This window comes from Salmo salar, chromosome 18, assembly GCF_965601325.2.
Source record: "Salmo salar chromosome 18, fSalSal1, whole genome shotgun sequence".
Taxonomy (NCBI): Eukaryota; Metazoa; Chordata; class Actinopteri; order Salmoniformes; family Salmonidae; genus Salmo; species Salmo salar.
Genome location: NC_138308.1, coordinates 4,549,689 through 4,561,821, shown reverse-complemented (window position 1 = coordinate 4,561,821; position 12,133 = coordinate 4,549,689). Strand labels below are relative to the sequence as shown.

Below are 12,133 nucleotides of genomic sequence, written 5' to 3'. Positions count from 1 at the left end.
TATTTTGACATGGAGTCAAAGCTGAGACAATGTCTAATTTTCAGATGAGCCCTGTATAAAACAATACACAGCATAATACGATATACACATCAAACTTCACATTCATATAGACATTAATATACACAAAAATACCCAAATCAAAACCCAATCAATCATAAAAAACTAAAACATTCTCCTCGAGTGAAAAGGTCCCCTAACAGCCGTCTGAAATGCCCTTGAGGCACAAATTCCTCTAATTTTAGAGTGCTTTGGAGATCATTCCACACCTAAGGTGCAAAAAAAACTAAAAGCAGATCTCCCCAACTCAGTGGAGATTGAAGGGATCTCCAGAGTTCACCATCCCTGTGATTGGGTCTGGTGACTCATATGTCTGTAATTTAACAATTAAGTAAGGTATGTTGGACGTTTGCACAAGAAGGCCTTATAAACAAAAAGAGAGCAGTGTATTGATGAGGACCAGCCTACTTTCTGATACAGAATACATTGATGTGTAATGAACCTATCGTCCAATGGTTTAAATACAGTGGCATTTGCATTCATATAGACTATATCGCCATAGTCTAAAGCCGGAATGAATGTCGACTGAATTATTTGTTTTCTGCTATTTAACGAAAGGCATTCCTGTTTTTAGGAAGCCCATTTTTATTCTTACCCTCTTAACTAACTCATCAGTATGCTTTTTAAAAGAGCATTTTTCATCAATCCAGATTCCCAGATATTTATAAGCAGGGACACGATAAATGTGGGCACCATCCAATGTACATATGCGTAAATCATCAGGTATATTTTTGGAATGTAACATGTACTTAGTTTTACCTGCATTAAGTACCAATTTCAGTTCAACAAATGCTTTCTGTAAACTACACATGTGGGGCCTGGGCTCTAATGCCAAAGCACTAACAAACAGGGGATTCATATGATTCAGTCACTAGGTCAATTACATTTTTTCAGTTTGAACTTATGCTATTATTGTGATCTATAACCTCTCTCCATCTCTATCTCCCCACCCCACCAGATGGAGACGTCTCCGGATGGTCCAGCGGCGGGCTACGGTTCCTTCCACCAACAGTACTGGCTGGACGGCCGCATCGTGGCAGTGGGAGTAGTGGACGTCCTGCCCACCTGCGTGTCCTCTGTCTACCTGTACTACCACCCTGACTTTGCCTCTCTGTCGCTGGGCTCCTACTCTGCACTCAGGTCAGTAGGACTGGAGAGGCTAAGGATCTAGCTTCACATTTGGCAGTGTTTCCATTGCTCTTTTCTCTTTTTCTCTCTTCTCTTTCTGCCTGATTTGTGTCTCCTCTCCCTGTCTTTGTTTCTCTGTTATAGACTTGCGCTCTCTCTCTCTGCTCTCTTTCTCTCCCTCTTTCAATAAAATGTATGAACTAGAAAAAGAACTAGGGTTCTTTTCATTTGAAAGTTTCAATTCGCTAGTGAGAAAAGTCTGTATATCCTTGTCCCGCTAGAATGAACGATATGTATCTTCTAGTGATCTATTGATAGGACAGGTGCCTGTCAGTCACAAAGCGAGCGGCGACAGGTTAACACTGCTCTCTGTCCCGCCTCTCGGTACCTGTGTTATTTTTGTGAGCTGTGGTTGGCTGCAGTAAAATGTATTTTCACAGAGTAGGGACAACATGATGCTTCTTCATCGTTTTCTGTGAGTGAATTAACACGTCCCATGTAATGTAAGTGGTAATGATGAGTTGAAATCCACTTAATTATTGTTTTGTGGCACATCTATTTTCTTTGAAAAACGCTGAAGACCTGTATAGCTAGCTACGGAGTCTGGGTACATAGGCTATTTCATGTTTTTGATTGATGACTGAATAGCTTGTGTAAAAGGTGTCCAACTGACTGTCAATCTCTTATATGCCTTTGCTAGTCATAAATTATACAACGTAGTTATTCACTGAGTGTACCAAACATTAGGAATACCTGCTATTTCCATGACCTAGACTGACCAGGTGAAAGCTATGATCCCTTATTGATGTCACCTGGTAATGTCACTTCAATCAGTGTGAAGAGGAGACAGGTTAAAGGATTTTTAAGCCTTGAGACATGGATTGTGTATGTGTTCCATTCCATTGGTGAATGGACAAGACAAAACATTTAAGTGCCTTTGAACGGGGTATGGTTGTTCCCGCAATTCTATATTGTTTACACAAAATCCAGGTTTACTTGACAGAACACAACTTTTTTGTTGTTGTTTTTTTGCCACATTAAATTGAAAGAGTAGACTCGTTTTTCTGACTAGATTACTCATCTACCGCCTTCCCTCAAAGTCCCACCCACAATGAATGATTGACAGGTCTGAAACCCTACCAACTTTGTACCAAACATCCTGCCCCCTCCCCTGACCATCCCACCCACAGTTATTGATTGACAGGCCGCATTTTTTGTTATTGTAGCGCAGAGGTGTACAATTGGCGGACCTCGGGTCCGGACCGAGTGAAGGTTCTATCTGGACCTCGACACATTTCTCATAAATAATTGTTAAGTTAAATACTGATGAAGCAACCGTTTTTTAATGTTCACATACTGCACTGGCTCAGCGCAGCTGGGAAGGTCCCAGACAGCGTACACATACTACTGTGTGTTGTCCAATCACGTGCGTTATTTAAATCACGTCACGAAACTCAGCCAATCAAAGCAAATGTTTACAATGCATGTTAGGAGACTGATGTTGTCAGAGAGAGAGACGGCGAGAGAAGCGAAGCCGGAGCGAGAGGAGAAATTATAGAATGGCGTGTGCAAAAGTCAGGAAAGTTGATACAGAAAATCGAGCTTTCAAAGAGGAGTGGACAGACAAATATGTCTTCCCGCAGTGAGTGTCAAACCACTCTGCCTGATATGGTCAGAGACTGTGGCTCTAATAAAAACTGCCAACATGAAGCGCCACTACGAAACAAAGCACAGATCTTTTGAGCATACATATCCACAGCAGTCTGAGGTGAGGGCACTGAAAATAAACAAACTCAAAGCCCAGTATGATTGATCCACCAAAGTCCTCTCCCATAAATTCACTGCCCAACAACGTGCAAGCGAATGTTCACTAAAAATAGCTTGGATTTTGGGTCAACACCAAAAGCCATTTACTGACGGGGGATGGAGTGCATGAATGCTGTTGCTGAAACTTTACTTGACGGTAAACAAAAAGACGAGCTGTGTGAAAAGATCAAGCAAATCCCAATGTCACATAACACAACCGCAAGAAAGAGTAAAACACTAACAGAGGATGTATTAACACAGCTTGATGAAGCTATTCAGAGTGCACCCTGCATAGCACTAGCTGTTGATGAATCTACTGATGTGAGTGATAATGCCCAGGTTCTGGTGCATGTTAGATTTTACCACACAGAGAAGGAATTCTGTGAAGACCTGTTAGGTGTAACACAATTCGAGACACATGCAAGAGGAAAGGACACATACATGGCCATAGAGGAGATGCTGAGAAAGAGGGGGATAGATCTAAAACAAGTGGTCTCTAGAGAGAGAGGAGCTGAAAGAGGACAACCCTGGTCTCACAGCTCACCACTGCATCATTCATCAGTCTGTCCTGTGCACCAATCTGTCATAAGAATATGCTGAAGTGTCAATACAATGATGAAACTTATCAACTTCCTCAGGGCATCCTCATCTCATCAACATCGCCTGCTGAGAGAATTCCTGAAAGAAGTTGAGGCAAATGCAAATGACCTACTGCTGCACAACAACGTAAGATGGCTCAGTAAAGGCAGGGTGTTGGAACGCTTTTGGTCCATTCGAAAGGAAATAACAGCTTTCCTAGTACAACTCAGAAGGCGACACAGTTTTCACTTTTTTTGCAAGACGAGAGCAAAATAGATTTGTTGCTTTTTTGGTAGACATCACACCTTAATGAGCTCAACGTGAAACTACAGGGCAATTCAGTTTGTGATTTGATGACATCTGTCCGCTCCTTCCAGAGGAAACTGGAAGTGTTCAAGGAAGATTTTCAAGGAGACTGTGCACACTTCCCGAAAGTGAAGGAACAGATTCAGGGTGAGAGAGATGTTTCTCCTCATGTTGACTTCAAAGATAAGCTGATTGGATACTTCAGAAATCGCTTTGACAGCTTCAGCCTTGGACAGCAGCTCCTTCTAATTGAGAATCCATTCCTCATCACAGATGTCAGAGGATTTTCAAAAGGAGATGACACAGACCTTCAAGTGGGCACATGGTGGATCTCTACAGATGGAACTGATTGATCTGCAAGCATATGTTGCACTAAGAGAGCACTTTCAACTAACTGATCATGACACTTTCTGGCTGCAGGCTGTGTCTGAGACTGTTTTCCCGGGTCTAACCAAAGTAGCACTACACACCTTGACCATGTTTGGCACCACATACAGCTGTGAATCTTCTTTCTCCACTATGAACATCATTAAAAAATAAGTACCGTTCTAGACTCACCAATGAGCACCTACATATGTGTATGAGAATGGCACTGACTCCATTCCAGCCAAGGTTCAAATTACTGGCAGGGCAAGCAAAAGCCCATTTCTCTAGCTAAAGAAGAGAGATGGAAAAGTGAAGTGGAAGAGAGTAGGACAGATAAATATTAAACCCGTCGTTTCTTATTTATTCAAAAATCAAAGCACTTTTTTTCAGAAACAGGCACTTGTTATTTTTTTGTGAAGATGCAGTCTTGTTTTGCTTGAAATGACAACATTTGATTGGCCTACTTTTATTTATGATTAGGCTGCATATTTATTTTACCTCATGTTTAATGTGTCTGCATTGAAAATGCAATAAATATTGTTGAAATGTTATTGAAATGTAGTACTTTTTTTATTAGCTATACATATACAAGAACTACATATGCCCCCAAATCATAGCGCACGTTAGACATTTTAATGGTTTGGACCTTTTTGGGGGGAGAAAATGTTAGTCACTGGACTAATTTGAATTCTATTTGTTGTAGCGGATGTTCATGGGCTGGAACATAATTACAAATAATTTGTAGACTGCAAAAATCCCTTACAAATATGTTGGACTAAAACATAATAATTTCAAATCTTCCTCACATTTATGTACAATCATGTGTGTCTCTCTTATGCGTGGGGAATAGTTGCGAACAGATTTCTTAAACTAAAATCACTTGGAGCAGATTCCCTGTTGATTTTACAGTCTTATGTCAAACAATGAAAATTCAAAACGTTTTATTTTTTTGCTCAGAAAAAAATAAAACCACCCAGTTGGGGTAACCTGGCCTAGATGATATCCAAAACAACTAACACACTCAATTGATACATTTTAAGTACTTTTAATTGTGTCATGTCTTTCTACTCGATACCACAAGTAATTTTACCAATCTGGTGAAGTCATATAAAAAATAAAGTATTCAATAATTTAGCTGTGCATTTCAGATGGAAGCACGGTCTTTAGAATGTACCAGAGGCCACAAAATAGAGCTTGTTCTGAAGAAAAAAAAAGAAATCCTCCACAGCCTGGAAACTCCCTGGCCGGTTACTTTTTCTATTTGGCTGGCCACTCAATGTACTTGCAGAAAACACTGTCTTTTCACTTTTTGTTCTCTCTTTCGCTCCTATGTTTTTCCTTTACCTCCCTCATCCCCATGTCTCTCTTCTCTCATTTCTCTTTATTTTTTTCTCTCTTCTTTCTGGTTCTTCTTCCCTAATTAACCTTTACACTCTCTCTCTGTTTCTCTTGATTTTCCCACCACACTCCTGCTCTCCCTCCCTCTGTGGGCAGTAGAGGTACAGTATAGGTAATACCTAAGGACTGGGTAGGTAAATACTGCTCTCATCTGTCAGTATTGGATGAGGCAGTGGGGTGTTTGTGGTGCGGCTGACGACAGCACTCTGTCTGCTGGTATGAAATAAGAGATCACACACACGTAGCGTGCACATACACACACATCTGACGCTTCCTGTAAAGTGTAACCCAATAATGTGAGAAAGCGTTTTAAGTATTTCTGCGCAGATGTTGAAGGACTGGGTGATTTACAGAGTTGGCCGTGTGTGTGCATGCATGTGAGAGACTACAGATTGTGTGTGTGTGACTAGTAGAGAATGTGCAGTTTGTACATTTATGTGTGCGCACGCGTGCACACGCACAAGCCTGAACAGACCCTGGTTTGCATTTGTTATATTATTATTGCAAGAGTCTGTCTCCAAGAGTAACAGTACTCCCTGTGTAGATATAGCCCAGACAAGGTTATTTGGTTAGGTTTGATTTGATTTTATAAGACTTCCTCTGTCAGATATACAACTTTTCTGCCATACACCTTCTGAAGCGTGTGTGTGGGGGGGGGGGGTGTAAGAGTGAGTGAGTGAGCGAGCGAGCTAGAGAGAGACTTGGTGTTCCATGGGGAGTGTGTGTAGGTGTGATTCTGTGCTAAGAACAGGAGAGGGAGATGTTGAGATATTCTGAAGAGGGGCCCCAAGGAGAGGGGGATAAAGAGGAATTAGAGGACTGGACATTGCGCCTGAGGCACTGTTATCCAAAAGGCAGCTGGTGTCCGGCATTGGAGTGGTTTTGTGTTTGCGTTAGGGTTGGGCGATATTACGATGGCATTGTCTATCAACGATGATTGACAGCCATCGTCGATGGTGACTTGACTTGCGCCCCGCAGTAAAGAACAGTCTCTCGCAGGGCAGCACACAAGCGACATTCCAAGTAATTTGCCTATTCCTATTTGCTAAAGCCTATTTCAATACATACTGTATGTGATGCAGAACTCCAGAATTCCACCAAAGCAGCACAAAATGTCGTCAGAAATATTGTTTCTTTCTCTGTTTCTGTCAGATGCATGGGCTTTAGGCTATTCATTTTTTATGTATTCTATATTTTCTTCTCTCTCCATTCGATAGGCTATATGAATATGACTGAAGGCATGACTGCATCATTTTATGCATGGTTTTCTCCCGATCAAACAATGAATGTAACTGAGTTCCATTTCAAAAGGTTATGAATAGCATAAAACTTAAAGTAGCCAGGTGACTAATAATGAGAGAGAACAAAAAAAACTAATAGTCTGTAGAAAAATCGAATGAAAAGTTGAATCAAGTTTAAGTTTATTAACTAAGAAATGATCCATGCGGGACAAGAAAATCCCTTTTTTATTTTTTTACCCCATTGATTACAGGTTCTCATTCACAATTGTAGCCTGAGTACAAAGATTTTCACAATTAAGAAAATTAACATTCCAAATGAAACAAGGAACAATTTCAATACTACAACTGCATACTCAATTAGTTACTTTAATACCAGAGTCCTAAACTAACCTAGCGGCACCAGTGAATCAAGGAATTGTGCACGTTATTCCAACAATGGGGGGGTGCACTAAAACAAAAAGAGGATTTACCTAGGATTTACCCTGCAAGTGGGTTTGGTAGCTAATTATTTTATACTTTAGCATCAAATCAAAGTGTATTTGTCACGTGCACTGAATACAACAGGTGTAGACCTTACAGTGAAATGCTTACTAACAGGCTCTAACCAATAGTGCAAAAAAGGTATTAGGTGAACAATAGGTAGGTAAAGAAATAAAACAACAGTAAAAAGACAAGCTATATACAGTAGCGAGGCTTGTAAAAGTAGCGAGGCTACATACAGACACCGGTTAGTCAGGCTGATTTGAGGTAGTATGTACATGTAGATATGGTTAAAGTGACTATGCATATATGATGAACAGAGAGTAGCAGTAGTATAAAAGAGGGGTTGGCAGGTGGTGGGTGGGACAAAATGCAGATAGCCCGGTTAGCCAATGTGCTGGAGCACTGGTTGGTCGGCCCAATTGAGGTAGTACTTACATTTACGTCATTTAGCAGACGCTCTTATCAAGAGCGACTTACAAATTGGTGCATTAACCGTAAGATATCCAGTGGAACAACCACTTTACAATATATCTTTATCTTTTTTTGGGTCGGGGGGGGTAGAAGGATTACTATATCCTATCCCAGGTATTCCTTAAAGAGGTGGGGTTTCAGGTGTCTACGGAAGGTGGTGATTGACTCCGCTGTCCTGGCGTCGTGAGGGAGCTTGTTCCACCATTGGGGTGCCAGAGCAGCGAACAGTTTTGACTGGGCTGAGCGGGAACTGTGCTTCCGCAGAGGTAGGGGGGCCAGCAGGCCAGAGGTGGATGAACGCAGTGCCCTTGTTTGGGTGTAGGGCCTGATCAGAGCCTGAAGGTACGGAGGTGCCGTTCCCCTCACAGCTCCGTAGGCAAGCATCATGGTCTTGTAGCAGATGCGCGCTTCAACTGGAAGCCAGTGGAGTGTGCGGAGGAGCGGGGTGACGTGAGAGAAGTTGGGAAGGTTGAACACCAGACGGGCTGCGGTGTTCTGGATGAGTTGTAGGGGTTTAATGGCACAGGCAGGGAGCCCCGCCAACAGGGAGTTGCAGTAATCCAGACGGGAGATGATTAGGACCTGCGCCGCTTCCTGTGTAAGGCAGGGTTGTACTCTGCGAATGTTGTATAGCATGAACCTACAGGATCGGGTCACCGCCTTGATGTTAGCGGAGAACGACAGGGTGTTGTCCAGGGTCACGCCGAGGCTCTTAGCACTCTGGGAGGAGGACACAATGGAGTTGTCCACCGTGATGGCGAGATCATGGAAAGGGCAGTCCTTCCCCGGGAGGAAGAGCAGCTCCGTCTTGCCGAGGTTCAGCTTGAGGTGGTGATCTGTCATCCACACTGATATGTCTGCCAGACATGCAGAGATGCGATTCGCCACCTGGTTATCAGAAGAGGGAAAGGAGAAGATTAATTGTGTGTCGTCTGCGTAGCAATGATAGGAGAGACCATGTGAGGATATGACAGAGCCAAGTGACTTGTTGTATAGCGAGACTAGGAGAGGGCCTAGAACTGAGCCCTGGGGGACACCAGTGGTGAGAGCACGTGGTGCAGAGACGGATTCTCGCCACGCCACCTGGTAGGAGCGACCTGTCAGGTAGGACGCAATCCAAGAGTGAGCCGCGCCGGAGATACCCAACTCGGAGAGGGTGGAGAGGAGGATCTGATGGTTCACAGTATCAAAGGCAGCAGATAGGTCTAGAAGGATGACAGCAGAGGAGAGAGAGTTAGCTTTAGCAGTGCGGAGAGCCTCCGTGACACAGAGAAGAGCAGTCTCAGTTGAATGACCAGCCTTGAAACCTGACTGATTTGGATCGAGAAGGTCATTCTGAGAGAGATAGCAGGAGAGCTGGCCAAGGACGGCACGTTCAAGAGTTTTGGAGAGAAAAGAAAGAAGGGATACTGGTCTGTAGTTGTTGACATCGGAGGGATTGAGTGTAGATATTTTTGAGAACGGGTGCAACTCACGCTCTCTTGAAGACGGAAGGGACGTAGCCAGCGGTCAAGGATGAGTTGATGAGCGGGGTGAGGTAAGGGAGAAGGTCTCCGGAAATGGTCTGGAGAAGAGAGGAGGGGATAGGGTCAAGCGGGCAGGTTGTTGGGCGGCCGGCCGTCACAAGACGCAAGATTTCATCTGGAGAGAGAGGGGAGAAAGAGGTCAAAGCATAGGGTAGGGCAATGTGAGCAGGACCAGCGGTGACGTTTGACTTAACAAACGAGGATCGGATGTCGTCGACCTTCTTTTCAAAATGGTTGACGAAGTCATCTGCAGAGAGGGAGGAGGGGGGAGGGGGAGGAGGATTCAGGAGGGAGGAGAAGGTAGCAAAGAGCTTCCTAGGGTTAGAGGCAGATGCTTGGAATTTAGAGTGGTAGAAAGTGGCTTTAGCAGCAAAAACAGAGGAGGAAAATGTAGAGAGGAGGGAGTGAAAAGATGCCAGGTCCGCAGGGAGGCTAGTTTTCCTCCATTTCCGCTCGGCTGCCCGGAGCCCTGTTCTGTGAGCTCGCAATGAGTCGTCAAGCCACGGAGCAGGAGGGGAGGACCGAGTCGGTCGGGAGGATAGGGGACATAGAGAGTCAAAGGCTGCAGAAAGGGAGGAGAGGAGGGTTGAGGAGGCATAATCAGTAGATTGGTTGGAGAAGGATTGAGCAGAGGGAAGAGATGATAGGATGGAAGAGAACAGAGTAGCAGGAGAGAGAGGGTGAAGGTTGCGACGGCGCAATACCATCTGAGTAGAGGCAGAGTGAGTAGTGTTGGAGGAGAGAGAGAGGGAAAAGGATACAAGGTAGTGATCGGAGACTTGGAGGGGAGTTGCAGTGAGATTAGTAGAAGAGCAGCATCTAGAGAAGATGAGGTCAAGATATTTGCCTGCCTTGTGAATGGGGGGGACGGTGAGAGGGTGAGGTCAAAAGAGGAGAGGAGTGGAAAGGAGGCAGAGAGAAATTTGTCAAAGGTAGACGTAGGGAGGTTAAAGTCACCCAGAACTGTGAGGGGTGAGCCATCCTCAGGAAAGGAACTTATCAAGGCGTCAAGCTCATTGCTGAACTCGCCAAGGGAACCTGGAGGGCAATAAATTATAAGGATGTTAACCTGTTGGGGATAGGGGGCAGTATTTGCACGGCCGGATAAAAAACGTACCCGATTTAATCTGGTTACTACTCCTGCCCAGTAACTAGAATATGCATATAATTGTTTGATTTGGATAGAAAACACCCTAACGTTTCTAAAACTGTTTGAATGGTGTCTGTGAGTATAACAGAACTCATTTGGCAGGCCAAAACCTGAGAAGATTCCAAACAGGAAGCGCTCTCTCTGACCATTTCTTGGCCTTCTACACTCTCTTTATTGAAAACTGAGGATCTCTGCTGTAACGTGACACTTCCTACGGCTCCCATAGGCTCTCAGAAGGCGGCAGAACGGGGAATGATGCCTTTGCAGGCCCAGGCTGAAAAACAGTAGTGCATTTGGATAGTGGTCGATCAGAGAACAATGAGACTGGGGGCGCGTGCACGAGCCGACACCATGTTTTAATTTTTTCGTCTTTGAACGAAAACAGGGTTTCCCGGTCGGAATATTATCGCTTTTTTATGAGTAAAATCGCATAAAAATTGATTTTAAACAGCGGTTGACATGCTTCGAAGTACGGTAATGGAATATTTAGATTTTTTTGTCACGAAACGCATCGGGTGCGTAACCCTTCGTCACACTTCGGATAGTGTCTTGAACGCACGAACAAAACAGTGGATATTTTAACATAACTATGGATTATTTTGAACCAAACCAACATTTGTTATTGAAGTAGAAGTCCTGGGAGTGCATTCTGACGAAGAACAGCAAAGGTAATCCAATTTTTTTTTATAGTAAATCTGAGTTTGGTGCAGGCCGAACTTGGTGGGTGTCAAAATAGCTAGCCTGTGATGGCGAGCTATCTACTCAGAATATTGCAAAATGTGCTTTTGCCGAAAAGCTATTTTAAAATCGGACATAGCGATTCCATAAAGGAGTTCTGTATCTATAATTCTTAAAATAATTGTTTTTTGTGAACGTTTATCATGAGTAATTTAGTAAATTCACCGGAAGTTTGCGGTGGGTATGCTAGTTCTGAACGTCACATGCTAATGTAAAAAGCTGGCTTTTGATATAAATATGAACTTGATTGAACAAAACATGCATGTATTTTATAACATAATGTCCTAGGGTTGTCATCTGATGAAGATCATCAAAGGTTAGTGCTGCATTTAGCTGTGGTTTGGGTTTATGTGACATATGCTAGCTTGAAAAATGGGTGTCTGATTATTTCTGGCTGGGTACTCTGCTGACATAATCTAATGTTTTGCTTTCGTTGTAAAGCCTTTTTGAAATCGGACAGTGTGGTTAGATTAACGAGAGTCTTGTCTTTAAAATGGTGTAAAATAGTCATATGTTTGAGAAATTGAAGTAATAGCATTTCTAAGGTATTTGAATATCGCGCCACGGGATTCCACTGGCTGTTGAGTAGGTGGGACGCATACCCTAGAGAGGTTAACCTCTATGGGCTAGGTGGGACGCTTGCGTCCCCCCTACTCAACAGCCAGTGTAATCCCGTGGCGCGATATTCAAATACCTCAAAAATGCAAAAACTTCAATTTTTCAAACATATGACTATTTTACACCATTTTAAAGACAAGACTCTCGTTAATCTAACCACACTGTCCGATTTCAAAAAGGCTTTACAACGAAAGCAAAACATTAGATTATGTCACCCATTTTTCAAGCTAGCATATAATGTCACATAAACCCAAACCACAGCTAAA

At 43.3% G+C, this 12,133-nt stretch overlaps 1 protein-coding gene across 3 annotated transcripts in view; it reads left to right on the top strand.

Annotated features, from left to right (window-relative positions):
- The window catches only part of ate1 (arginyltransferase 1), a 228,999-nt gene that overhangs the window by 143,082 nt on the left and 73,784 nt on the right, over window positions 1–12,133 (top strand). For all 3 annotated transcript variants that reach the window (XM_014154421.3, XM_014154420.3, XM_045700642.2), the window contains one exon: window positions 1,016–1,197. In XM_014154421.3, coding sequence (XP_014009896.3) covers window positions 1,016–1,197 — 182 coding nt within the window. The remainder of the gene's footprint in view (window positions 1–1,015; window positions 1,198–12,133) is intronic.